The 26,033-nt window shown below is 66.9% G+C and overlaps 1 protein-coding gene across 1 annotated transcript in view; it reads right to left on the minus strand.

Moving 5' to 3' along the window:
* Positions 1-60: 60 nt before the first annotated feature.
* Positions 61-26,033, minus strand: part of SRCAP (Snf2 related CREBBP activator protein) — a 43,841-nt gene continuing 17,868 nt past the window's right edge. The window contains 22 exon segments of the mRNA XM_064474107.1: positions 61-3,942; positions 4,390-4,473; positions 4,997-5,176; positions 6,132-6,293; positions 7,045-7,159; positions 7,249-7,445; positions 8,826-8,995; positions 11,953-12,155; positions 14,201-14,418; positions 15,066-15,274; positions 15,936-16,157; positions 16,887-17,054; positions 17,743-17,845; positions 17,847-17,926; positions 18,758-18,934; positions 19,382-19,824; positions 21,334-21,503; positions 22,435-22,621; positions 22,700-22,836; positions 24,158-24,350; positions 25,609-25,778; positions 25,857-25,993. Coding sequence (XP_064330177.1) covers positions 2,125-3,942; positions 4,390-4,473; positions 4,997-5,176; positions 6,132-6,293; positions 7,045-7,159; positions 7,249-7,445; positions 8,826-8,995; positions 11,953-12,155; positions 14,201-14,418; positions 15,066-15,274; positions 15,936-16,157; positions 16,887-17,054; positions 17,743-17,845; positions 17,847-17,926; positions 18,758-18,934; positions 19,382-19,824; positions 21,334-21,503; positions 22,435-22,621; positions 22,700-22,836; positions 24,158-24,350; positions 25,609-25,778; positions 25,857-25,993 — 5,543 coding nt within the window. The 3' untranslated portion in view covers positions 61-2,124.

Raw genomic sequence — 26,033 nt, forward strand, 5'->3', positions numbered from 1 at the left:
CCCCCTCCCAACCTTCCACTCTGGCCGCCCCCAGCCCAGCACAAAGCACCTTTGCATAGATCGTGTTCAAAAGGAACCTATTTTACATGGGGCTGTACAGGGGGTCGGGCCCCCGCCAATGTACACGGGTAAAAAATGCCCCCCACCCCGGCACCGCCCGGGGTGTCCCCCCCCCCCAGCCCCGGAGCCCTCTGACTCTGCTGAGCGCCCGGCTGAGAGCTCCCACCGCAAGATGGCTGCCAGATCAGACAGCCACGGGGGGGGGGACGAGGGGGCTGCCGGGTGGCGTAGCTGCCAGGGGCAAGATGGCCACCAGCTCTGACGGCCACTGGAGTCAAACGGCCGCTGGGTTTTATCTGTGCCAGGATCAAGATGGCTGCCGGCTCCGACATCCACTGGAGTCAAGATGGCTGCCGGCTCAGATGTCCACTGGAGTCAAGATGGCCACCAGGTCAGATGTCTACTGGAGTCAAGATGGCTGCCACGGCCTATGTCTCCTGGGGTCAAGATGGCTGCCAGCGCTGGGGTCTGCTGGAGTCAAGATGGCTGCTGGACACCACGTCTGCTAGAGCCAAGATGGCCACCGGCTCTGATGTCTGCTGAGGTCAAGATGGCCACCAACTCTCACACATCTGCTGGGGTCAAGATGGCCACTGGCTGTGACATTCACTGCGTTTCAAGATGGCCGCCAGTTACGACATCCATTGGAGTCAAGATGGCTGCTACTTCCCACACCTGCCATGGTCAAAATGGCCGCCTGCTCTGACATCCACTGAGATCAGGATGGCCCACGCTGACATCACTGCCTCTGACATCACTGCATTCAAGATGGCTGCTGGTTCGGACATCACCAGGCTAAAGATGGCCACCGCCTGTGACATCACTGTGTACAAGATGTCTGCCACTTCTGACATCACCAGGTTCAAGATGGCCACCGCCTCCAACATCACTGCATTTAAGATGGCTGCTGGTTCTGACATCACTGCTCAAGATGGCTGCTGGCTCTGACGTCAGCTCTGAGGTGGCCACTACCTCTGACATCACCGGTTCTGACATCACCAGGTTCCAAATGGCAACCACCTCTGACATCACTGCGCCAAAGATGGCCGCCAGTTCTGACATCGCTGCATTCAAGATGGCCGCTGCCCCTGACGTCACTGCACGCAAGATGGCTGCTGGCTCTGACGTCAGCTCTGAGGTGGCCACTACCTCTGACATCACGTGGAGCAACACGGCTGCGAGCTGCAGCGTCATGGCCGCCGCCGCCTCTGACGTCACTGTCCCAGAGGGCTGCTGGCTCTGACGTCATCGCGCTCGATGCAAGTGCCCCTTCTGACGTCAGCAGGCCCACGCTAGCCCCCGCCTCTGACATCATCGCCCGCCAGGTCGGCCATCTTGGGGTCACCGTCCGCCACTTCAGGGTCACCCGGGCAGCCATTTTGAGCTGTTCCAGTCGGCCATCTTGAGACCCCATCGGCCATTTGGCGTGCGCCGAGTCGGCCATCTTGGGGTCGCCGTCGGCCATCTCGGGGCCACCCAGGTAGCCATTTCGGAGCGGCTCCGGTCGGCCATTTTGAGCTGGCTCATCGGCCATCTCGGGGCCACTGGCTTGGCTGTCCTGAGGGGTGGCCTTGTTGGCCATCTTGAGGGCGTGGTCGGCCAATCCCTGCTGAGGCGGTTCCTGTAGGCCATTTTGAAGCAGCTCAAAAGCGCCAGATCGATGAACCTTGCGATGGGTGGGGCCCGGGCGGCCATTTTAGGATCACCTGGTTGGCCGTTAGGAAGCTGCGCTGAGTCGGCCATTTTGAGGAGGGTTCCAGTCGGCCATTTTGTGGGCGCCCAGTTGGCCACTTGGTAGGTGCTTGGTCAGCCATTTTGTGGGCACCAAAGCGGCCATTTTATATGCACTCAGTTGGCCATTTCGTGGGCCCTGGTCAGCCATTTTCTGTGTGCCTGGTCGGCCATTTTGGGCCCATCTGCCCATAACCTCTGGGCGCACCCCGACGGCCATCTTGTGGCCCCCCCCCCCCCCCCCGCCACTGCGCCGCCCCACTCAGCCCTTTGTAGGGCCCCGGTCGGCCATCTTGCCGGCCCCCTCGGACCGCAGGGGGGCGGCCGGGGGGGTCACGTCTTGGCCTTGCGGCCGCGGACAGCCGCCGCTGCCGCCGAGGGGGTGTCAGGGGGTGCCGGCGGGCCCCCGGGTGGGGTGGGGGCGGCGGCGGCAGCGGCCGAGCGCGTGTTGGCGGCGGGGGGGGCCGCGCAGCGCCGCGGGGGCTGCTGCCGCCGCCGCTGCCGACCCCGCCGCGCCGGCGGTGGAGGTCGCCGCCGGCGGTGCCGTGGAGCCCCCCCGCCCGCTCGCCGGCGCCGCTTGGCTGGTGGGGGCCGCCGCCGCCCCGCCTCGTCCCCGCTCCCCCCGTCCTCCGAGGAAGGCGGGGGAGAACGCCGCCGGCGCCGGCCCGGCTCCCGCTCCAGGGGGGCCATGAGGGGGGCCCCAGGGTGCCGGCGGGTGCTGCGGGGAGCCGGGGGAGGTGAGGCGCTGCTGTCGGGGGATGCCCGCTTAGGGGGCCGCCCCCGCCGCCGCTTGCCGGGACTTTGGGGAGCCCCCGTTGCCACCGTCCCCCCCCGAGCCGGCCGCCCCCGCCGCCGTTTGCCAGGAGGGTCGTGGTGGCGGCGACGTGGTCCCCCCCTCCGCTTCGGGGGGCGACCCCGGCGGCGTTTCGGGGGGCCGGGGCTGGCGCCGGGGCTGGGGCTGGTGCCGGGGGGATCGTGGCGGCGGCGCCGGGGTCGCCCGGGGACGGGGGTCTCCAGCACTGTCACCAACCGCCCCGGCAGCTGCCGCAGCACCTTGGCTGACGGTCCCGGCCCCCGGCTCTGCCGGATCTCCACGTCGGCGCTGCGGCGGCGGCGGGGTGCCCGCCCGGCTGCGCCCGGTCCTGCCCCGCTCGCCGGTGTCCCCCCCGGCCCCTCCGGCGTCACCGGCGATGCCTCCGAGGGCGCCGGGGCCGGCGGTGACGTCGCTGGGGGCGTGGCCGACGGCGCCGGCGCTGCGTCCGGTGGCGCCGGCGCCGCCTCGGAAGGCGGGAGAGTCTCCTGGCATGGTGCCGGTGCTGGTTGTGACGTCACCGGCGCCGGGTGTGACGTCGGCGGTGCCGGGTGTGACGTCGGCGGCGGGGTGCTGGGTGTCCCTGGCACCTGGTTCGGGGCCGGGGGCGGTTGCGGCGTCACTGCGGTTGCATTTGCGTCTGCTGGTGCCAGTTGTGACGTCAATGGGAGCGGTTGTGATGTCACCGGGACCAGCTGCAATGTCACCGGGGGCGTCTGTGACATCACCGGGGGCGCTTGTGACGTCGCCGGGGCTGGTTGCAACGACACCGGGATCGCTTGCGACGTCACGGGGGCGGCGGGCGGGAGCGGGGCCGCGTGCGATGTCACCGGGGGGGTGGGCGACGTCGCGGCGTTGGCTTGCGACGTCACCGGGGACGCTTGCGACGTCACGGCGTTGGCTTGCGACGTCACCGGCGCGGCCGTAGGGGCCGGGGAGGGTCGGGGGGACGTCGCCGCCCCCCGGGGGGACGTCGGCGGCGTCCGGGGGGACGTCGGGGTGGCCCGCGGCGACGTCGGCGTCACCCGCGGCGATGTCGGGGTCACCCGTGGGGACGTCGGGGGGGCCCGTGGGGATGGGGGTGTCGCCCGCGGGGACGCCGGGGAGGCCCGGTTGGCCGTCCCAGCCGCCCGCAGGCGCTGGCTGGCGCGGGTGCCGGGACGCTCGGGGAGGGGCCGGGAGGGACCCCGCACCCTCCGGGGCCGCCGGGGTCCCCCGGGGCCTTCATCCCCCCCCGGGGTAGCGGCCTCTTCCTCCTCTTCCTCCTCCTGGGGGGGCAGGCGGAATCGCCCCCCACCCTTGGCCTGGTCGATGTCCTTCCGCGCCGCCTCCACCTGCTCCTGCGGGGGCAGCACCCATGGGTGTCCCCAACCCATCACCAGACACCCCACCCCCACCTCGAGTACCCCCTGCCCCACACCAAGACGCTCATGAGTGCGCTTTGCCCCACAGCAGGACCCCTAGGTGACCCCTAACCCATACTGGGGCGCCTGTGGGTGCCCCCACCACTAACAGGGACCTATGGGTGCCCCCTGCCCCAAAGCAGGACCCCCTTGAGTGTCCTCTGCCCCATAGCGGGACCCCCAAAAGGCACCCCCCAACCCATACTGGGCCACCTATATGGGTGCCCCCACCACTAACCTATGGGTACCCACTGTGGGATCCCCTGGGTGCCCCCAGCCAATAGCAGGACCCTCTGGGACCCCCAAAACCCATAGCAAGACTCTGAGGGGAGCGCCCCCCACCCATGGGTGCTCCCCCACCCATGGGTGCTCCCCTCCACGCACCTCGGCCTGCTTCAGCTCCTCCCGGCTCACGTCCTCCAACGACGCCTCCAGGAAGTTCATGGCGTAGCGCTCGATAGGCGTCAGCTGCCGCAACGGACACGTGGCTCCCTTGGGTGCTGGGGTCCCCCACCCGGACACTGGGGTCCCCCAACACCTCCCCCTGCGTGCCCAGGTAGCCCCAAACCCCACCGGCCATGTCGGTCCTTCCAGCCCCACAACCACCCACGTCTTCCTGAACCCCCCGTAGACCTTGGTCCTTCCAGCCCCACAACCACCCACGTCCTCCTGAACCCCCCATAGACCTCGGTCCTTCCAGCCCCACAACCACTCACGTCCTCCTGAACCCCCCGTAGACCTTGGTCCTTCCAGCCCCACAACCACCCACGTCCTCCTGAACCCCCTGTAGACCTCGGTCCTTCCAGCCCCACAACCACTCACGTCCTCCTGAACCCCCCGTAGACCTTGGTCCTTCCAGCCCCACAACCACCCACGTCCTCCTGAACCCCCCGTAGACCTTGGTCCTTCCAGCCCCACAGCCACCCACGTCCTCCTGAACCCCCCGTAGACCTTGGTCCCCCCCAAAGCCCCCCAGAGGCGTGTCTCCCACCTGCTCGACCAGGGCGGCGATCTCCTGCTCGGCCTTGGAGAGCTCTTCCTCGGGCTCGGGGCCACCACGCTCCTCCTCGGGGCTGAGGCTCTCGCTGAACTCGGCCAGCGCCGCCACCCGCTCCGCCTGCGCCTGCGAGGCCGCCCGGATGTCCTCGGGGTCCTCCGCCCCACACAGCGCCTGGGGACAGCGGGGACGTCAGGGGGACAGGGGGGACATTGGGGACATCGGGAGATCAAGGGACATCAAGGACGTTGGGGACATCAGGGACGTTAGGGACATCAGGGATGTTGGGGGATATTAGGGACATCGAGGAGATCGGTGACATTAGGGACATGAGGGACATCAAGGACACCAGGGGACATCAAGGACACCAGGGGACATCAGAGGACACAGGCGTGAAGGGGACATCAAATACATCAAGGACATGAGGGATGTGGGGGACATCAGAGAACATCAAGGAGATCGGGGGCAACCAGGGGACACGGGGATGTGGGGGACATCAGGGTGTTCGGGGCCACCAGGGCCACGGGGACATCAGGGACGCTAGGGACGTCAGAAGATCGAGGGACATCAGGGACGTTGGGGACACCAGGAGATCGAGGGACACCACAGATGTTGGGGGATATTAGGGACCTCAAGATCGGTGACATCGGGACCATGAGGGACATCAAGGACACCAGGGGACATCAGGGGACACAGGCGTGAAGGGGACATCAAATACATCAGGGACATGAGGGATGTGGGGGACGTTAGAGGACATCAAGGAGATCAGGGGCCACCAGGGGCCACGGGGATGTGGGGGACATCGGGGACATCAGAAGACTGAGGGACGTCAGGGATGTTGGGGACCTCAGCGATAATGAGGGGCATCAAGGATGTTGGGGACATCGAGGACGTTGGGGACAACAGGGGTGTTGGGGACATCAGAAGATCAAGGGACATCAAATGTTGGGGACACCGGGTGTGTTGGGGACATCAGAAGATCAAGGGACATCAAGGATGTTGGGGACACCAGGGGTATGGGGACATCAGGAGATCAAGGGACATCAAACGTTGGGGACATCAAGGACGTTGGGGACATCAGGGGACATGGGGTGGCATTTGCGGGACATGGGGGGACATGTGGCCCCACCTGCTCAAGGATGTGGGTGCGCCGGGTGGCCGCCGGGTCCTCATCCTCGTCGGGGGGGACGTCCCCGTCCCTCTCCTTGTCCCTCTCCTTGTCCTTGTCCCTGTCCGGCTCCCGGCGCCCCGGCTCCTCCGGCGCCATGTCGAACAGCTCCCGGATCGTTTGCTGGGGGGGTGGGTGGGGGGTCAGCGCCAGGCCCGGGGGTCCCCTGGACACCTGGGTCCCCTCTGCCACCATCAAGCCCTGGAGATGTGGCTCCAAGGTGGGACCATGGGGAGGTTCCTGGACACCCAAGTCCCCATGGGGATGTCCAAGTGTGTCAAACCCTGGGCACCTGGGTCCCACCTGGACACCTGGGACCCCTCATGGACACCAGGATCCTCCATGGACACCAGGTTCTTCCCTACCACCATCAAGCCCTTGAGACGTGGTTCCAAGAAGGGACCAGGAGAAGGTTCCTGGACACCTGAGTCCTCATGGGGAGGTCCAAGGGTGTCGGTGCCTGGACACCTGGGTCCCTCCTGGGTGCCTGGGTCCCACCCGGACACCTGGGCCCTCTCATGGACACCAGGTTCTTCCCTACCACCATCAAGCCCTTGAGATGTGGCTCCAAGGTGGGACCAGGAGGAGGTTTCTGGACACCTGGGTTCCCATGGGGAGGTCCAAGGGTGTCGGTGCCTGGACACCTGGGTCCCACTGGGACACCTGGGTCCCCCTCTGATGCCTGGGTCCTGTCACGGACACCAGGATCTTCCATGGACGTTGGGGTCCCCTCTGCCACCATCAAGCCCTTGAGATGTGGTTCCAAGGTGGGACCAGGAGAAGGTTCCTGGACACCTGGGTTCCCATGGGGAGGTCCAAGGGTGTGGGTGCCTGGACACCTGGGTCCCCCCTGGACGCCTGAGTCCTCAGCTACCTGCTTGAAGTAGGCGGTGGTGAAGTTCCCCCCCTCAATGGCCATATCTCCCAGCATCCTCTTCTGGTTGGCCTTCTTGAGGATGTTCTCCTCCACCGTCCTCTCGCTGATGAGCCTGAGGAGGGGACAAAGCGGTGGGGTGAGGTGACGACGGAGGAGCTACGGGTCCAGGAGAACACCCAGGGGTCCAGGAGCTGGACGTACCGGTAGATGTGGACATCACGGGTTTGGCCGATGCGGTGGCACCGGTCCTGGGCTTGGGCGTCCATGGTGGGGTTCCAGTCGCTGTCGTAGAAGACGACGGTGTCGGCACCCGCCAGGTTGACACCGACGCCGCCGCTGCGGGTCGAGAGGATGAAGCAGAAGATGCGCTTGTCGGCGTTGAAACGTTCCATCAGGGCCTGAAGGGAACAGCGCGGCGCCACCCGGACGCCGGGGTCCCACGTGAGGGGGGGGACTCAGGTACGTGGGGGTCACGCCCGGACCCCTGGGTCCCTCCTGGACACCAGGATCCTCCATGGGCACCATCAAGCCCGTGAGATGTGGCTCCAAGGTGGGACCATGGGGAGCTTCAAGGACACCCAAGTCCCCATGGGGATGTCCAAGGGTGTCAAGGCCCAGACGCCTGCGTCTCCTCAGGGACACCTGGGTCCCCTCTGCCACCATCAAGTTATTGAGATGTGGCTCCAAGGAGGGACCAGGAGAAGATTCCTTGACACCTGGGTCCCCATGGGGACATCTGGGTTCCCCTGTGGACATCTGGGTTCCCCCTGCCACCACCAAGCCCTTGAGATGTGGCTCCAATGTGGGACCAGGAGGTGGTTCCTGGACACCCGGTCCCCATGGGGAGGTCCAAGTGTGTCAAACCCTGGGCACCTGGGTCCTTACTGGATGCCTGAGTCCCACCCAGATCCTGTGTCCCCTCAGGGACACCTGGGCCCTCTCACGGACACCAGGTTCTTCCCTACTACCATCAAGCCCTTGAGATGTGGCTCCAAGGTGGGACCAGGAGGAGGTTCAAGGATACCCAAGTCGCCATGGGGAGGTCTAAGGGTGTCAGTGCCCAGACACCTGGGTCCCACCTGGACACCTGGGTACCCTCATGGACACCAGGATCCTCCATGGACACCAGGAGCCTCCACAGACACCAGGTTCTTCCCTACCACCATCAAGCCCTTGAGGTGTGGCTCCAAGGTGGGACCATGGGGAGGTTCCTGGACACCCAAGTCCCCATGGGGATGTCCAAGGGTGTCAGCGCCCGGACACCTGGGTCCCACCGGGACACCTGGGTCCCCCTCATGGAAACCTGGGTCCCCCTCTACCACCATGAAACCCTTTGAGATATGGCTCCAAGGTGGGAGCAGGAGAAGGTTCCAGGACAGCCAAGACCCATGGGGAGGCCCAAGGGTGTCGGTGCCTGGACACCTGGGTCCCACCGGGACACCTGGGTCCACTCATGGACACCAGGATCCTCCTTCTTCCCTGCCACCACCAAGCCCTTGAGGTGTGGCTCCAAGGTGGGACCATGGAGAGGTTCCTGGACACTCAAGTCCCCATGGGGACGTCCAAGGGTGTCAGCGCCTGGACACCTAGGTCCCTTCGTGGACATTTGGGTTCTCCATGGACACCTGGGTCCCCTCTGCCACCATTAAACCCCTTGAGGTGTGGCTCCAAGGTGGGAGCAGGAGAAGGTTCCAGGACAGCCAAGACCCATGGGGAGGCCCAAGGCTGTCGGCGCCCGGACACCTGGGTGCCCCCCGAACTCCTGGGTCCCCCCGCACCTGGCGCTGCTCGACGCGGGTGCTGCCGTCCAGGCGCAGGTAGATGTGGCCGTGGTAGGTGAGGAAGCGCTCGAGGACGTCGAGCATCCGGGTCATCTGGGTGAAGATGAGGACGCGGTGGGCCCCCGCCTTCAGGCGCCGCAGCAGCACGTCCAGCGTCTGCAGCTTCCCTGGGGGGGGATGCCGGTGTCACCGGGGGCCACCGCCAAGGGGGAGGGGTGGGGTGACACCCCCCCCCTCCCCGTTTGGGATGGGGATGGGGGGGATGGTGTGGTTGGGGTGGGGACGTCAGTGGGGCCATGGGGACATCACGGGGAGATGAATGGGGACATGGCACATCATGGGGACATCAATGGGGACATCATTAGGGCTATGGGGACGCCATGGGGACATCATGGGGTAATCATGGGGACATGGGAAGACCAATGGGGACATGGGGCATCATGGGGACGCCATTAGGGACGTGGGGACATCAGTGGGGACATGGGGCATCATGGGGACACCAGTGGAGACATCACTAGGGACGTGAGGACATGGGGAGACCAATGGGGACATGGGGCATCATGGGGACACCATTGGGGACACCATTGGGGACATCACTAGTGATGTGGGGACATCAGTGGGGACATGGGGAGACCAATGGGGACATGGGGCATCATGGGGACACCATTGGGGACACCATTGGGGACATCACTAGGGACGTGGGGACATCAGTGGGGACATGGGGAGACCAATGGGGACATGGGGCATCATGGGGACACCATTGGGGACATCACTAGGGACGTGGGGACATCAGTGGGGACATGGGGAGACCAATGGGGACATGGGGCATCATGGGGACACCATTGGGGACACCATTGGGGACATCACTAGTGATGTGGGGACATCAGTGGGGAGGTGGAAGCACAGCTGGGGACACGGGGACGTTGGTGGTGACATCACTTGGGGCATGGGGTCAGCAACGGGGACATCATTAGGGACACGAGGACGGCACCCAGCGGGGTGGCCACAGCTCCCATTTGGGACGCGGTGGGGCGAGGACGGCACCAGGGACGCAGGGACATGGCTGGGGACGTCGGTGGAGATGCCGGGGTGGCACGAGGAGGTGGGGAAAGTGGGTGCTTGTGATGCCTCCAGGGTGCTCCCCATGTCCCCCATGTCCCCAGTGACCCCCATGTCCCCAACACCCCCATGTCCCCAACGCCCCCAATGCCCCCAACACCCCAATATCTTTGATGTCCCCAATAATGTCCCTGACGTCCCCAGGACTGGGAGAGGGGGAGAGCAGAGAAGCGGGTGCTCGTGCAGCACCCACCTCCCCATGTCCCCCATGTCCCCAACACCCCCCACGTCCCCAACACCCCCACGTTCCCAGTGTCCTTGATGTCCCCAACACCCCCAATGTCCCCAATGCCCCCAACACCCCAATATCTTTGATGTCCCCAGTAACGTCCCTGATGTCCCCAGTGTCCCCAGGACTGGGAGAGGGGGCGAGCAGAGAAGCGGGTGCTCGTGCAGCACCCACCTCCCCATGTCCCCCATGTCCCCAACACCCCCACGTTCCCAGTGTCCCTGATGTCCCCAACACCCCTGATGTCCCCAATGCCCCCAACACCCCAATATCTTTGATGTCCCCAGTAACGTCCCTGATGTCCCCAGTGTCCCCAGGACTGGGAGAGGGGGAGAGCAGAGAAGCGGGTGCTCGTGCAGCACCCACCTCCCCATGTCCCCCATGTCCCCAACACCCCCACGTCCTCAGTGTCCCTGATGTCCCCAACGCCCCCGATGTCCCCAACGCCCCTGATGTCCCCAACACCCCAATATCTTTGATGTCCCCAATAATGTCCCTGACGTCCCCAGGACTGGGAGAGGGGGAGAGCAGAGAAGCGGGTGCTCGTGCAGCACCCACCTCCCCATGTCCCCCATGTCCCCAACACCCCCATGTCCCCAACGCCCCCGATGTCCCCAACGCCCCAATATCTTTGATGTCCCCAATAATGTCCCCAGTGTCCCCAGGACTGGGAGAGGGGGAGAGCAGAGAAGCGGGTGCTTGTGCAGCACCCACCTCCCCATGTCCCCCATGTCCCCAGTGTCCCCCATGTCCCCAACACCCCCACGTTCCCAGTGTCCCTGATGTCCCCAACACCCCTGATGTCCCCAATGCCCCCAACACCCCAATATCTTTGATGTCCCCAGTAACGTCCCTGATAATGTCCCCAGTGTCCCCAGGACTGGGAGAGGGGGAGAGCAGAGAAGCGGGTGCTCATGCAGCACCCACCTCCCCATGTCCCCCATGTCCCCAACACCCCCATGTTCCCAGTGTCCCTGATGTCCCCAACACCCCCAATGTCCCCAACGCCCCCGATGTCCCCAACGCCCCCGATGTCCCCAACGCCCCCGATGTCCCCAACGCCCCAATATCTTTGATGCCCCCAGGACTGGGAGAGGGGGAGAGCAGAGAAGCGGGTGCTCGTGCAGCACCCACCTCCCCATGTCCCCTGCGTCCCATGTCCCCCATGTCCCCAACACCCCCACGTCCTCAGTGTCCCCGATGTCCCCAACGCCCCTGATGTCCCCAACACCCCAATATCTTTGATGTCCCCAGTAATGTCCCTGACGTCCCCACGACTGGGAGAGGGGGAGAGCAGAGAAGCGGGTGCTCGTGCAGCACCCACCTCCCCAGTGTCCCCCCATGTCCCCAACACCCCCCACGTCCCCAACACCCCCACGTCCTCAGTGTCCCCGATGTCCCCAACGCCCCCGATGTCCCCAACGCCCCCGATGTCCCCAACACCCCAATATCTTTGATGCCCCCAGGACTGGGAGAGGGGGCGAGCAGAGAAGCGGGTGCTCGTGCAGCACCCACCTCCCCATGTCCCCCATGTCCCCAGTGTCCCCCATGTCCCCAACACCCCCATGTCCCCAACACCCCCATGTTCCCAGTGTCCCCGATGTCCCCAACACCCCCAATGTCCCCAACGCCCCCGATGTCCCCAACGCCCCCGATGTCCCCAACACCCCAATATCTTTGATGCCCCCAGGACTGGGAGAGGGGGCGAGCAGAGAAGCGGGTGCTCGTGCAGCACCCACCTCCCCACGCCCCCGCGCCCCCCGCGCCCCCACGTACCGCAGTCGTACTGGATGAGGCGCAGGTCGGGGAAGTGGGTGCGCATGCTGCGCAGCACCCGGTGCAGCCCTCGCCCCCGCGGCGCCAGCTCCTCCCAGAGCCGCTGCTCCAGCTGGGCCTGCTGGCGCAGGCGCCAGGGCGGGGGGCGGCAGCTGTGCAGGGCCACCCCCCGCGCCTCCACCGGCGGCAGCACGAAGATGAACCTGGGGGAAAGTGGGGGGGGTCAGAAAATTGGGGGACCCACCCCCCCCGGAGGCCTGGGACCCCATCCCAGGTGCCTGCGTCACCCCTCAGATTCCTGGGTGCCCCTCAAACACCTGGACCCTCACACCTCCACTAGCAGCAGCACTAAGATGAACCTGGGGTGGGGGTCAGAAAATTGGGGGACCCCCCCGACAATTGGGGACCCCGCCGGAGGCCTGGGACCCCATCCCGGGTGTCTGGGTCACCCCTCAGATTCCTGGGTCCCCCTAAAACACCTGCACCCCCGTGCCTCCACTGGCAGCAGCACGAAGATAAACCTGGAGGAAAGGGGGGGGGGGTCAGAAAATTGGGGACCCCCCCAACAATTGGGGATCCCCCCGGAGGTCTGGGACCCCATCCCAGGTGTCTGGGTCACCCCAAAACACCTGGACCCCCCGTACCCCCACCAGCAGCAGCACTAAGATGAACCTGGGGGAAGGGGGGGTGTCCGAAAACTGGGGACCCCCCCCCCGACAATTAGGGACCCCCCCAGAGGCCTGGAACCCCCTAAAACACCTGGACCCCCCGTGCCCCCACTGGCGGCAGCACTAAGATGAGCCTGGGGTGGGGGGGGGTGAGAAAATTGGGGACCCCCCCGGAGGCCTGGGACCCCATCCTGGGTGCCTGGGTCACTCCTCAGATTCCTGGGTCCCCCCAAAACACCTGGGTCCTCAGGTGTCTGGAACCCCCCCCAACCCCTCCCCACACGCCTGTGTCCCCCCCTGAATAACGGGGTCCCCCCAAATGCCGGGGCCCCCCCAAACCCTGGATCCCCCCAAAACCCACAGACGCCACTTGAATGCCTGGGTCCCCCAAACCCCCTGGGCCCCCCCAAAACCTATGATCCGCTGGACCCCTGCCCAGACTTCTCAGTCCCCCCCAAAACCCCCTGACCCTGCCCCAGACTCCTGGGTCCCCCCAAATCCCCTAGACCCCTCCCCAAACCCCCCAGACCACGCCCCAGAATCCTGGGTTGCCCCAAAACCCCCGGACCCCATCCCCAACCCCCCCGACCCCTCCCCAGGCTCCTGGGTTGCCCCCAAAACCCCCTGAACCCCTCCCCAAACCCCCTGGACCCCTCCCCAGAGTCCTGGGTCACCCCAAACCCCTCCCCAAATGTCTGTGTCCCCCAAAACCCCCTGGACCCCTCCCCAAACCCCCCCAGACCCCCCTCCCCAGACTCCTGGGTTCCCCCAAACCCCTCCCCAAATGTCTGTGTCCCCCAAACCCCCCAGGCCCCTCCCCAAACCCTCCAGACCCCCCTCCCCGGACTCCTGGGTTCCCCCAAGCCCCTCCCCAAACCCCCCAGGCCCCTCCCCAAACTCCCCAGACCCCCCTCCCCAGACTCCTGGGTCACCCCAAACCCCTCCCCAAATGTCTGTGTCCCCCAAAACCCCCTGGACCCCTCCCCAAACCCCCCAGACCCCTCCCCAAACCCCCCCAGACCCCCCTCCCCAGACTCCTGGGTTCCCCCAAGCCCCTCCCCAAACCCCCCAGACCCCCTTCCCCAGACTCCTGGGTTCCCCCAAACCCCTCCCCAAACCCCCCAGACCCCTCCCCAAACTCCCCAGACCCCCCTCCCCAGACTCCTGGGTCACCCCAAACCCCTCCCCAAACCCCCCAGACCCCCCTCCCCAGACTCCTGGGTTCCCCCAAACCCCTCCCCAAACCCCCCAGACCCCCCTCCCCGGACTCCTGGGTTCCCCCAAACCCCTCCCCAAACCCCCCAGGCCCCTCCCCAAACCCCCCAGACCCCCCTCCCCAGACTCCTGGGTCACCCCAAACCCCTCCCCAAACCCCCCAGACCCCTCCCCAAACTCCCCAGACCCCCCTCCCCAGACTCCTGGGTCACCCCAAACCCCTCCCCAAATGTCTGTGTCCCCCAAAACCCCCTGGACCCCTCCCCAAACCCCCCAGACCCCTCCCCAAACCCCCCCAGACCCCCCTCCCCAGACTCCTGGGTCCCCCCAAACCCCTCCCCGAACGCCCGGGTCCCCCCCGTTACCTGTCGAGGAGGGGCTGGAGCTGCCGCAGGCGCTGGGGGGGGGCGAGGACGGCGCGGGCCAGGGCCCCCCCCGGGGGGGGCGCGGGGGGGGGCAGGGTGCAGAGCCCCAGCACCTCGCTGCCGTAGACGGGGGCCAGCCCGCAGCGCAGCTCGTTCAGCCGCAGCAGCCGCTCCAGCCGCTCCGCCCGGCCCCGCACCCGCTTCGCCTCCAGGGACTCCTGCGGGGGGGGGCACGTGGGTGGGGGGGGGAAGGACCCCCTCCCCGGCACCCCCAGCCCCTCCCCGGCACCCCTAGACCCACCCCAGCACCCCCCAAACAGCCTCAGCATCCCGAAGTCCCACCTACAGCACCCCTAAATCTTCACAGCCACTTCGCCCCCAGGGACTCCTGCGGGAGGGGGCACGTGGGTGGGGGGGGAAGGACCCCTAGGAACCCATGGGTGCCCCCCACCTTGGGTGTCTCCCCCCAACCCCCCTTACACCCCCAGAGATGCCCCCCCCCATCCTTGGGTGCCCCCCCAGGTTCCCCACATCCCTTCCCAGAGAGACCCCAGGGTGCGCCCCCACCCATGGGTACTCCCCCACCCATGGGTGCCCCCCCAAATCCACCTTTAGCCCCCCCATAAGGGCCCCCCATTGCCTGTCACCCATGGGTGCCCACCCACCCAAATCCCTCTCTACCCCCCCCATAATGGCCCCCCATCCATGGGTGCCCCCCCAATCCCCCTTTACGCCCCCCATTGCCCCTCACCGATGGGTGCCCCCCCAAATCCCCCTTCCCCCCCCTCATTGTGGCCCCCCCGGCCCCCTCAGAGGTGCCCCCCACCCATGGGTGCCCCCCCCCCCGATTTTCCAGGGTGCTTACCAGGTAGAAGGGGGAGCGTGGCGGGGGCGGGGGCTGGCGGCGGGGGGGTGGCCGGTGGGGGGTGGGTGCTGGCGGGGGGCTGGGCCCCCCTGGACCCTCGGGCTCCTCCCGGGGGGGGGCGGCAGCGGCGGCGGGGGGGGCTGGGGGGGCCCCCGGGGGGGCGGCGGCGGCGGCAGGAGGGGCGGCGGGTGCTGTGGGTGCTGCGGGTGCTGCAGGGGAAGGGGGAAAGGGGGGGGGTCGGCGGGGGTGGCTGGTGGCACCCGGGGGGGCACCCCATAGTGTGGGGGGCACCCAGGGCGGTGGGGGGGCACCCATGGGTGCAGGGGGTTACCCGGGGAGGGCACCCCACGTCATATAGGGGCACCCAGGGTTGGGGGGGGCACCCATGGGTGCAGGGGGGCACCCCAAAGCACGCAGGGGCACCCATGGACACGTGGGGCACCCCATCAGTGTTGGGGGGACCCCAGGGGGGTGAGGGGCACCCATGGGTGCAGGGGGGCACCACAAAGCACGCAGGGGCACCCATGGGTGTGGGGGGCACCCCAACAGCGTGGGGGGATCCCCAGGGGGTTGAGGGGCACCCACGGGTGCAGGGGGGCACCTGCAGGACATGTGGGGCACCCCGCCAGTAGGGGGGGACCCCAGGGGGGTGAGGGGCACCCATGGGTGCAGAGGGGCACACCACAGCATGCAAGGGCACCCATGGGTGTGGGGGGCACCCCACCAGCGTGGGGGGATCCCCAGGGGGTTGAGGGGCACCCAAAGGTGTGGGGGACACCCAGGGCCACGTGGGGCCCCCCCAGAGGCATGGGGGGACCCCAAGACTGTGGAGGGCACCCGTGGGTGCTGGGGGCGGGGTCAGACACTCACCCATCAGGTCGGGGATGGCGGCGGCGGCGGCGGCCGGGGGGACGCCGGCGGGGGGGGGCGCAGGCAGCACCCGCAGGAGGGGCCGCCCCGGAGGGGCCGGTGGGGGTCGGGGTGCGGGTGGGGGTGCCGGGGGTTGGGTGGGGGGGGCCGCCAGCCCGTCTCGGGGCGCCTGTCGCACCACGATCTTCACCACCCCCCCGCTGTTCACCAGTGGCGTCGGCACTGGGGGGGGGGGCACAGGCTTGTCAGACACCCCCCCAAAGCCCCCCAATACCCCACCCCCCAAGGGGCACCCAGGAGAGTCTTAAGATTGTTCTGGGGGGTGCCAGGGGCACCCAATGGAGTCTTGGGGGTACAGAAGGGTCCTGGGGGGTCTGGGGGGGTCTCGGGGGGGTCTCAGGGGGTTCCTGGAGGCACCCAGAGAGGTTATAGGGGCAGCTAAAGGGGTTTGGGGGGTGCTTAGGGGCACCCAAAGGCGTCTGGGTGGGTCCAAGGGCACCCAGGCAGCTCCTGGGGTGTTCTAAAGGGGGTCAGGGTCACCCAGAGGGATTCTGGGGGGGTCAAGGGGGGCTCAGGATCACCCAGAGGGATTCTGGGGGGGTCACGGGGGGCTCACAAGCACCCAGGTGGTTCCTGGAGACCCCCAGAGGGATTACAGGGGCACCCAAGGTGGTCCTGGGGTGTCCCAAAGGGGCTCAGGGGCACCCAGAGAGATTCTGGGGGGGGTCAAGGGGGGCTCAGGGGCACCCAGGGGGGTCCTGGTGGTTTAGGAAGGCACCCAGAGAGGTCTGGGGGGCTCAGGGGCACCCAGGGGGTGTCTGGGAGGGTCCTCAGGGGCACCCAGGGGGTGCCTGGGGGGGCTCAGGGGTGCCCAGGGGGGGCTCAGGGGCACCCAGGGTGGGGGTCCCGGTGGTTTAGGGGGGCACCCAAAGACCCCCATCCCCCCCTTACCTTGGGCGGTGGCGATGGGGAGGCCGATGGTGGGGGGCTGGGGGGGGGTCCCGGCGGGGGGACCCCCTGCGGGTGCCGGGGGGGCGACGGGTGCCAGCAGGGTGACCTGGGCAGGGGGGCCCAGGAGCGGGTGCTGCCCCCCAGCCGCCACCAGATGCACCACGTTCCCTGGGGGGGGGCACAGGGGGGTGTTAGGGGGCACCCCAAACCCCCCCACCCCCAAAAAATAGGGGGGGGTGTTGTTAGGGCCCCCCCAGCCCCACCCACCCATATCAGGGGTCCCCATCCATTGCTGGGGGGGGTACCCATTTTGGGGGTGACCCACCCATCTCCTACCCATATTGGGGGTCTCCCCCCACCTTTAGGGTCCCCCCCCATTTTAGGGTCCTACGCCTGCCTTAGGGAGCCCCCACTTTTGGGGGTGCCAGTGGCAGAGGTGTGTGTCCCCCCCACTCGGGCCTCCCTCCCATTTTAGGCCCCCCCCTCCCCCCATTTCAGGGCTCCCCCATCCACTTTGAGAATCCCTCACCCACTTCTGGGCCCCCCCCCCCCACTTCAGGAGCCTCCCCCCCCCCTCAGGGTCCCCCCCTCATTGGGACTCCCCCATTTTAAAGACCTCTGCCTATTTTGGGGGAGGTTCCCACTTATTTTTGGGGGGGGTCCCACCTATTTTTCAGGGGTCCCACCCCCACCCACCCTCCATTTTGGGGTACAGCTGGGGGGGGCACCCCATTCCCTGACCCACCACCCCCGCAAAACCCCTCCCCAACACCCCACCCCCCCAGGGTGTCCTCATTAAAGGGGGGGGCCCGCTCTCAAAGTGGGGGGGGGGGCAGTGAGGGGTCCCCCAACTTACGCGGGAGGCCGCGGGGAGGGGCGAGGGCCAGGTGCCGCAGGGGGGGGGCGGCCAGGGTCAGTTTGCTGCCCTGCAGCTGCAGGGTGAGGGGCTTGGCCCCCCCCGGCGCCCCCCCCCCCCGGCGCCCCCCCCCCGGGGCGCTGGGCCAGCGCCGCCAGCTGCCCGATGCTCACCACCTCGCCGGCTGCGGGGGGGGGGCAGGCAGTTAGGGGGGGCCCCCCGAAATATAGGGGGTGGAAGGGGGAGGGGGGTTTGGGGTTGGGGGGGGAGTTTGGGGAGGGAGGAGTTTGGGGGGGAAGGAGATATTTGGGGGGGGGGAGGATGAGTTTGGGGGGAGGAGGTGGGTTTTTTTGGGGGGGAAAAAGGATTCTTTTGGGGTGAAGGAGATATTTTTTTGGGGGGAGGATGAGTTTTGGGGGGAGAAGGTATTTTGGGGGATGAGGTGTTTTTTTGGGGGGGAGAAGGGGTTCTGGGGGAAGGGGATGTTTTGGGGGGAGGAGTTATTTTGGGGGGAGGAAATATTTTGGGGGAGATGCTTTTTGGGGGGGAAAAGGTATTTTTGGGGCTGGAAAATGGGTTTTTTGGGGAAGAGATATTTTGGGCGGAAAGAGAGAGAGTTTGGGGGTGGTGTTTGGGGGTGCTGGTGTTTGGGGGGGTGGTGTTTGGGGGTGCTGGTGTTTGGGGGGATGGTGTTTGGGGGTGCTGGTGTTTGGGGGGGTGGTGTTTGGGGGTGCTGGTGTTTGGGGGGGTGGTGTTTGGGGGGATGGTGTTTGGGGGGATGGTGTTTGGGGGTGCTGGTGTTTGGGGGGGTGGTGTTTGGGGGTGCTGGTGTTTGGGGAGGTGGTGTTTGGGGGTGCTGGTGTTTGGGGGGGTGGTGTTTGAGGGTGCTGGTGTTTGGGGAGGTGGTGTTTTGGGGGATGGTGTTTGGGGGTGCTGGTGTTTGGGGTGCTGGTGTTTGGGGGTGCTGGTGTTTGGAGGGGTGGTGCTTGGGGGGGGCCCGTTTGGGGGTACTCACAGGGCAGGCGGGCCTGCATGTCGGGGGCCAGCAGGAGGCGCTGCGGGCCGGGGCCGGGCAGGGCGTAGGCGGCCAGGGGGGGCCCCCCTTTACCCCCCAAGGTGGGGGCCGGGGGGGGCTGGGGGGGCCGGGGGGCGCCCGCCGCGGGGGGGGCGGCCAGAGGAGCGGGCGGCACGGCTGCAGGGGGGAAGGGGTTAATGGAGGGGAGGCCCCGCCCACTGGCACCAGCCCCGCCCACCGAGCCCCACCCCCTTTGCTCAAGGCCCATGCAAAGCGCTGGCCCTGCCACCCTTACTAGCCCCGCCCACTCAGGTAAGCCCCGCCCACTCAGCCACCGATTAAGCCACACCCCACCTTGACCCCACCCCTGCACTATTAATCCCCGCCCCTTTAAGCACCTCCCAATCCACACCACCACCTCAAGCCCCACCCAGTGACCAAGCCCCGCCTCCTCGCACCACACTTTAAGCCCCGCCCATCTCACCCCCACTCCCAGCCCATTTGCCAAGCCCCACCCCTCAAACCCTGCCCATTCAAGCCACACCCACCCCACCACCACACCCCTCCCAGGCTCCACCCCTCCTTAAGCCCCTCCCACCCCATTCTCAAGTCCTGCCCTCTCACCGTGGGCGGGGCCGGCAGGAGGCGGGGCCAGCGCAGGCAGCAGGGTGGGCGGGGGCCGGGGCGGGGCCGCCAGGGCCAATCCCAGCCCCAGCCCCAGCCCCGCCCCCCCAGGGGGCAGCAGGGGGGCGGTGGCTGCGGCGGGGGGCGGGGCCCCAGATGCGGGGGCGGGGCCTACGGCGGGAGGGGCGGGGCCTACGGCAGGAGAGGCGGGCGCCAGCAGGGCGGGAGCCAGCGTCACCCCGGGCGGAGCCGGGGCCACCAGCAGGGGGGCGTGTCCGGCGGGCTGGGGGGCGTGTCCGGCGGGCTGGGGGGCGTGTCCGGCAGGTGGGGGGGCGGGGCCGACAGGCAGCACCCCCAGGGGGGTGGGGGGGCCCCCCCCGGGGCGGGGGCTGTTGAGCAGCAGCACCGCCCGGCTCTCGGCCTTCGGCACCGGCTGCAGCATCCTGGGGGAGGGGGACACGGGGGGGGGGGGGGGGGCCTTGAGCACCCCAACCCCCCCCCAGGCACCCTGACCCACCCCCAGGCACCCCCAGACCCCCACCCGGAGCACCCTGACCCCCCGCCGGGGCACCCTGACCACACTTCGGGCACCCCCAGAGCCCCCACACAGGCACCCTGACCCCCACCCCCAACCCCCTGGGCACCCTGACCCCCACCCGGCACCCACGGTGTCCCCAAGACCACCTCAGTGACCCCAAGACCTTTCGTGACCCCAAGACACCCATGGTGTCCCCAAGCGTCACACCAACACCCATTGACCCTGAGGCCACCCCAGTGTCCCCAAGGGTCCCACCACCCCCCACCATGTCCCCAAGGCCACCCCGGTGATCCCAAGGGTGCCACCACCACCCCCATGTCCCCAAGGCCACCCTGGTGTCCCACCACCACCCAGTGACCCCAAGGCACCTATGGAGTCCCCAAGGCCACCCCAATGACCCAAGGCCACCCTGGTGTCCCACCACTACCCAGTGAACCCAAGGCACCCACAGTGTCCCCAAGGCCACCCCAGTGACCCCAAGGGTCCCACCACCCCCCACGTGTCCCCAAGGCCACCCTGGTGTCCCACCACTACCCAGTGACCCCAAGGCACCTATGGAGTCCCCAAGGGTCCCACCACCCCCTACGTGTCCCTAAGGCCACCCTGGTGTCCCACCACTATCCAGTGTCCCCAAGGCACCCACAGTGTCCCCAAGGCCACCCCAGTGACCCCAAGGGTCCCACCACCCCCATGTCCCCAAGGCCACCCTGGTGTCCCACCACTACCCAGTGACCCCAAGGCACCCATGGTGACCCAAGGCCACCCCAGTGACCCCAAGGGTCCCACCACCCCCATGTCCCCAAGGCCACCCTGGTGTCCCACCACTACCCAGTGTCCCCAAGGCACCCACAGTGTCCCCAAGGCCACCCCAGTGACCCCAAGGGTCCCACCACCCCCATGTCCCCAAGGCCACCCTGGTGTCCCACCACTACCCAGTGTCCCCAAGGCACCCATGGTGACCCAAGGCCACCCCAGTGACCCCAAGGGTCCCACCACCCCCATGTCCCCAAGGCCACCCTGGTGTCCCACCACTACCCAGTGTCCCCAAGGCACCCACAGTGTCCCCAAGGCCACCCCAGTGTCCCCAAGGGTGCCACCACCCCCCCCATGTCCCCAAGGCCACCCTGGTGTTCCCCCACTACCCAGTGACCCAAGGCACCCATGGAGTCCCCAAGGCCACCCCAGTGACCCCAAGGGTGCCGCCACCACCACCCCCATGTCCCCAAGGCCACCCTGGTGTTCCCCCACTACCCAGTGACCCAAGGCACCCATGGTGTCCCCAAGGCCACCCCAGTGTCCCTAAGGGTGCCACCACCACCCCCATGTCCCCAAAGGCCACCCCAGTGACCCCATGGGTCCCACCACCCCCCACGTGTCCCCAAGGCCACCCCGGTGTCCCCATCGTCCCCCTCACCGGTTGACTTTCATGCGGACGGGCTTGGGGCGCGGCGGGGGGTCCGGGGCGGCGGCCACGTCCTCCACCAGCCGCCGCGTCACCCGCCAGCGGGGCAGGAAGGTGTCGGCGGCGTAGCGGGACACCCGGCCCTCCAGGGCCACCAGGTCGAAGAGCCCCATGTCCACGTGCTGCGGGGACACCGCAGGGACGTCACCACACTGTCCCCCCACCCCCACCCGGGTCCTGCCCGTGGTGGCATCTCAGACCATCGCCTGTGTCCCCTTCACCCCCCAACAGCTGCCACCACCACGGGGACGTGGCGGCGGCCCTGGGTGCTGGTGACAACATGGGGCTTGTGTCACCTCGGGCCAACCCTACACCTCAACTGTGTCCTCATGAACCTGGTCAAGATGACCTCGAGGCCTTCACTTGATGACTCCCATGCCCTCCATGTCCCCAGAAGTGCCACCAAAGGGCCACCCCAGACAATCCACGTCCCCAGAAGAGCCACCACAGGTCATGGTGGTGGCCCCAAGGGCTGGTGACAATGACTTGGTGGCCTGTAGCACCTCTACGTGTCACCTCCATCTCCATAACCCTGGTCAAGAAGACCTTGAGACCTTCACCTGCTGCCTCTGATGTCCTCCATGTCCCCAGAAGTGCCACCACAAGGCCACCCTAGTCCTTCCACCTCCCCAGAAGTGCTACCACAAGGCCACCCTAGTCCATCTACCTTCTCAAAACTGCCACCACAGGTCATGGCGGTGGCCTTGAATGCTGGCGACAGTGACTTGGTGGCCTGTGGCACCCCTACACCTCACCTCCATCTCCATAACCCTGGTCAAGAAGACCATGAGACCTTCACCTGCTGCCTCCCGTGTCCTCCACGTCCCCAGAAGTGCCACCACAAGCCCACCCTAGTCCTTCCACCTCCACAGAAGTGCCACCAAAGGGCCACCCAGTCCCTCCACCTCCCAGAAGTGCCACCACGAGGTCACCCTCGAGCCCTCAGGTGCCGGTGCCACCAAAGGGCGCACCCAACGCCGCCTCGAACCACCTCCCGGCGCCACCCCGACCCCTCCGCGGCCCAACCCCACGCGCTGTCGGTGTCGGCGTCACCTTGAAGGGGTCGGGGTCGAGGGCGCGGAGGACGAGGGAGGCGGTGACGAAGCAGATGCCCTCGGTGATGAAGGGCGAGTGGACGGGCCGGGGCTCGAAGAGGTCGGGGTGGTTGCACACCTTGCGGAGCTGCATCAGCACGTTGATGACGCTCATGAAGTGTCCGCTGGCCAGGGTGGCCTTGGTGCTGCCGGAAGGGGACACGGGGAGGGTCAGGGGGAGGGTCCCGGTGACGCGTGGGGGCGCGCGGGGACGTGTCACCCACCTGGCCTGGCCCATGAAGTCATCGTAGAGGTAGCGCTGGCGCTTGGAGAGGCGGCACTTGAGGACGTGCTCGTATTTCTTGGGCATCTGCTTCTCCACGTCCACCTTCAGGCGGCGCAGCAGGAAGGGGCGGAGCACCTGGGGGAGCGGCCAATCAGCTGCTGGCATGTTTCGGGGTGCCACCCCACAATATGGGGGTAATCACCCCCCACCCCACCCCCTTCTGCGCCGCAGTGATAAGCTGGGGGGTGGGGGTCAACCCCACCGTGGAGTTGGGGTGCTCTGGGGAATGGGGTGACCCGCACCCCGCTACACCCCGAATAGGGGGTGACCCCCCCAAAGGGGGTTACCCCCACCCTGCTACACCCCAAGAAAGGGTTACCCCAACCAACTATGCTCCAAAATGGAGGTGACCCCAAAATGGGGGTCACCCCCAAGCGGCTACCCCACCACATGGGGTCACCCAGAGCCAGCTACAACCCGAAATGGAGGTCACCCCAAAACAGGTGTCACCCACACCCAGCTACACCCAAAACAGCGTTAACCCCACCCTGCTACACCCCAAAATGGAGATCACCCCAAAACAGGTGTCGCCCTCAAACAGCTACACCCTAAATCAGGTGTCACCCACACGGAAAACAGGGTTAACCCTCAACCAGCTACACCCCAAAATGGATGTCACCCTGAAACAGGAGTCACCCTCAACCAGCTACCCCCTAAATCAGGTGTCACCCGCACCCAGCTACACCCAAAACAGGGTTAACCCCACCCAGTTACCCCCCAAAATGGAGATCACCCTAAAACAGGAGCCACCGTCAAAGAGCTAACCTTAAAACAGGTGTCACCCGCACCCAGCTACACCCAAAACAGGGTTAAGCCCACCGCGCTACACCCCAAAATGGAGGTCACCCCAAAACAGGCGTCACCCACACCCAGCTACACCCAAAACAGGGTTAACCCCACCCTGCTACACCCCAAAATGGAGGTCACCCCAAAACAGGCATCACCCACACCCAGCTACACCCAAAACAGGGTTAAGCCCACCGCGCTACACCCCAAAATGGAGGTCACCCCAAAACAGGAATCACTCTCAACCAGCTCCACCCTAAATCAGGTGTCACCCACACCCAGTCACACCCAAAACAGGGTTAATCCCACCCCGCTACCCCCAAAACGGAGATCACTCTCCACCATCTATCCCCTAAATCAGGCGTCACCTGCACCCAGCTACACCCAAAACAGGGTTAACCCCACCCCGCTACACCCCAAAATGGAGGTCACCCCAAAACAGGAGTCACTCTCAACCAGCTACACCCTAAAACAGGCGTCACCCGCACCCAGCTACACCCAAAACAGGGTTAACCCCACCCAGCCACACCCCAAAACGCGACCCAACCCCCTCCCTGCTACAACCGCGCGCCTCCCCCGCCCCGGCCCCCCAAAACCGGGGTGCCCCCACCTTGTGGAGGCGCTTGACGAGGCTCTCGTTGTACTCCTGGCTACCCTCGATCATGCCGGTCAGGGGGTTGGAGAACCACTCCTTGAACTCCCGGTGGGACTGGAAGACGCGGGGCATCAGGAAGTGCATGAGGGACCACAGCTCCATCAGGCTGTTCTGCAGCGGCGTCCCCGTCAGCAACAGCCGCCGCTGGCTGCGGGGAGGGAACACCCGTCAGCCCACCGGCACCCACGGGTGCTCCCGGGGCGGGGTACAGAGCACCCAGGGGTTCTCCTACGCAGCTAAAGTGCACCCACGGGTACCCCCGGGCAGCTACAGAGCACCCATGGGTGCCCCCAGGCAGCTACAGGGCACCCATAGGTGCCCCCAGGCACCCACGGGTACCCCCGGGCAGCTACAGGGCACCTCCAGATAGGTACAGTGCACCCACGGGTACCCCCAGGCAGCTACAGAGCACCCATGGGTGCCCCCAGGCAGCTACAGGGCACCCATAGGTGCCCCCAGGCACCCACGGGTACCCCCGGGCAGCTACAGGGCACCTCCAGATAGGTACAGTGCACCCACGGGTACCCCCAGGCAGCTACAGAGCACCCATGGGTGCCCCCAGGCAGCTACAGGGCACCCATAGGTACCCCCAGGCACCTACAGTGCACCCATGGGTATCCCCAGGCAGTAACTGAGCATCCATGGGTGCCCCCAGGCAGCTACTGTGCACCCACAGGAACCACCCAGGCAGTCACAGCGCACCCATGGTGCCCCCAGGCAGTCACAGAGCACCCATGGGTGCCCCCAGGCAGCTACAGAGCACCCAGGGGTGCCCCCAGGCAGTCACAGAGCACCCATGGGCGTCCCCAGGCAGCTACAGGGCACCCACACGCAGTCACAGAGCACCCAGGGGTGCACCCAGGCAGTAACTGAGCACCCATGGGTGCCCCCAGGTTGCTAACACGCACCCACAGGAACACCCCCGGCAGCTACAGTGCGCCCATGGGCGACCCCAGGCAGTCACAGAGCACCCATGGGTGCCCCCAGGCAGCTACAGCTTTGTGTCAGGGCACCCCCATGCAGCAGCACCCTACAACGGGGTCACCCTCCAGCAGCTGCACCCCACTGGCTGCACCCAGTTCCCTCCCAGGGTGGGCACCCATGGGTGCCCCCCAGGGTGTCCCCCAACACCCTCAGTGCCCCAGGCTCTTTACCAGCACACCTGACTTCCCGAGCACCCCATGGTGTCCCCCCCAGCCCCTCGGGGCACCCCTCAGCACCCATGGGTGCCTCCAACACCCCCAGGCTGCCCCAAAATCCTCAGGGTACCCCACCACCCTCTGCACCCCAGGCTCTTTGCCAGCGCACCCGACTTCCCGAGCACCCCGCGGTGTCCCCCCCAGCCCCTCGGGGCACCCCTCAGCACCCATGGGTGCCCCCCCCCCCACTCCCCACCCTCCGCGGACCTGTTGAAGTTGAGGAGCGACTGCCAACGCTGCGATTTGAAGTTCTTGATGTTCTGGGCCTCGTCCAGGATCAGGTACTTCCAGTTCTTGCGGCGAAAAGCCTGGTGGTCCTGCAGGACCAGCTTGTAGGAGGTGATGCAGACGTGGAAGGCGTTGGGTTTGGTCCAGCCCTGGGTGGGGGGTCACAAAGAGGGTCAGGGGACCCCCCCAAACCCACCCCCCCGCCCACCCACGGGGTTGGGGTTCACCTGCCGCTTCAGCCGGCGCTCCTTCTGCGCCCCGTAGTAGGTGAGGATCTTGAAGCTGGGGCACCAGCGCTTCAGCTCCATCTCCCAGTTGAGCATCACGCTGGTGGGCACGATGATGAGGTGGGGGCCCCAGCTGCCTGCGGGGAGGGGGGGCGGCGTCAGGGCCGGGCACCCATG

This window comes from Phalacrocorax carbo, chromosome 26 (assembly GCF_963921805.1).
Source record: "Phalacrocorax carbo chromosome 26, bPhaCar2.1, whole genome shotgun sequence".
NCBI lineage: Eukaryota > Metazoa > Chordata > Aves > Suliformes > Phalacrocoracidae > Phalacrocorax > Phalacrocorax carbo.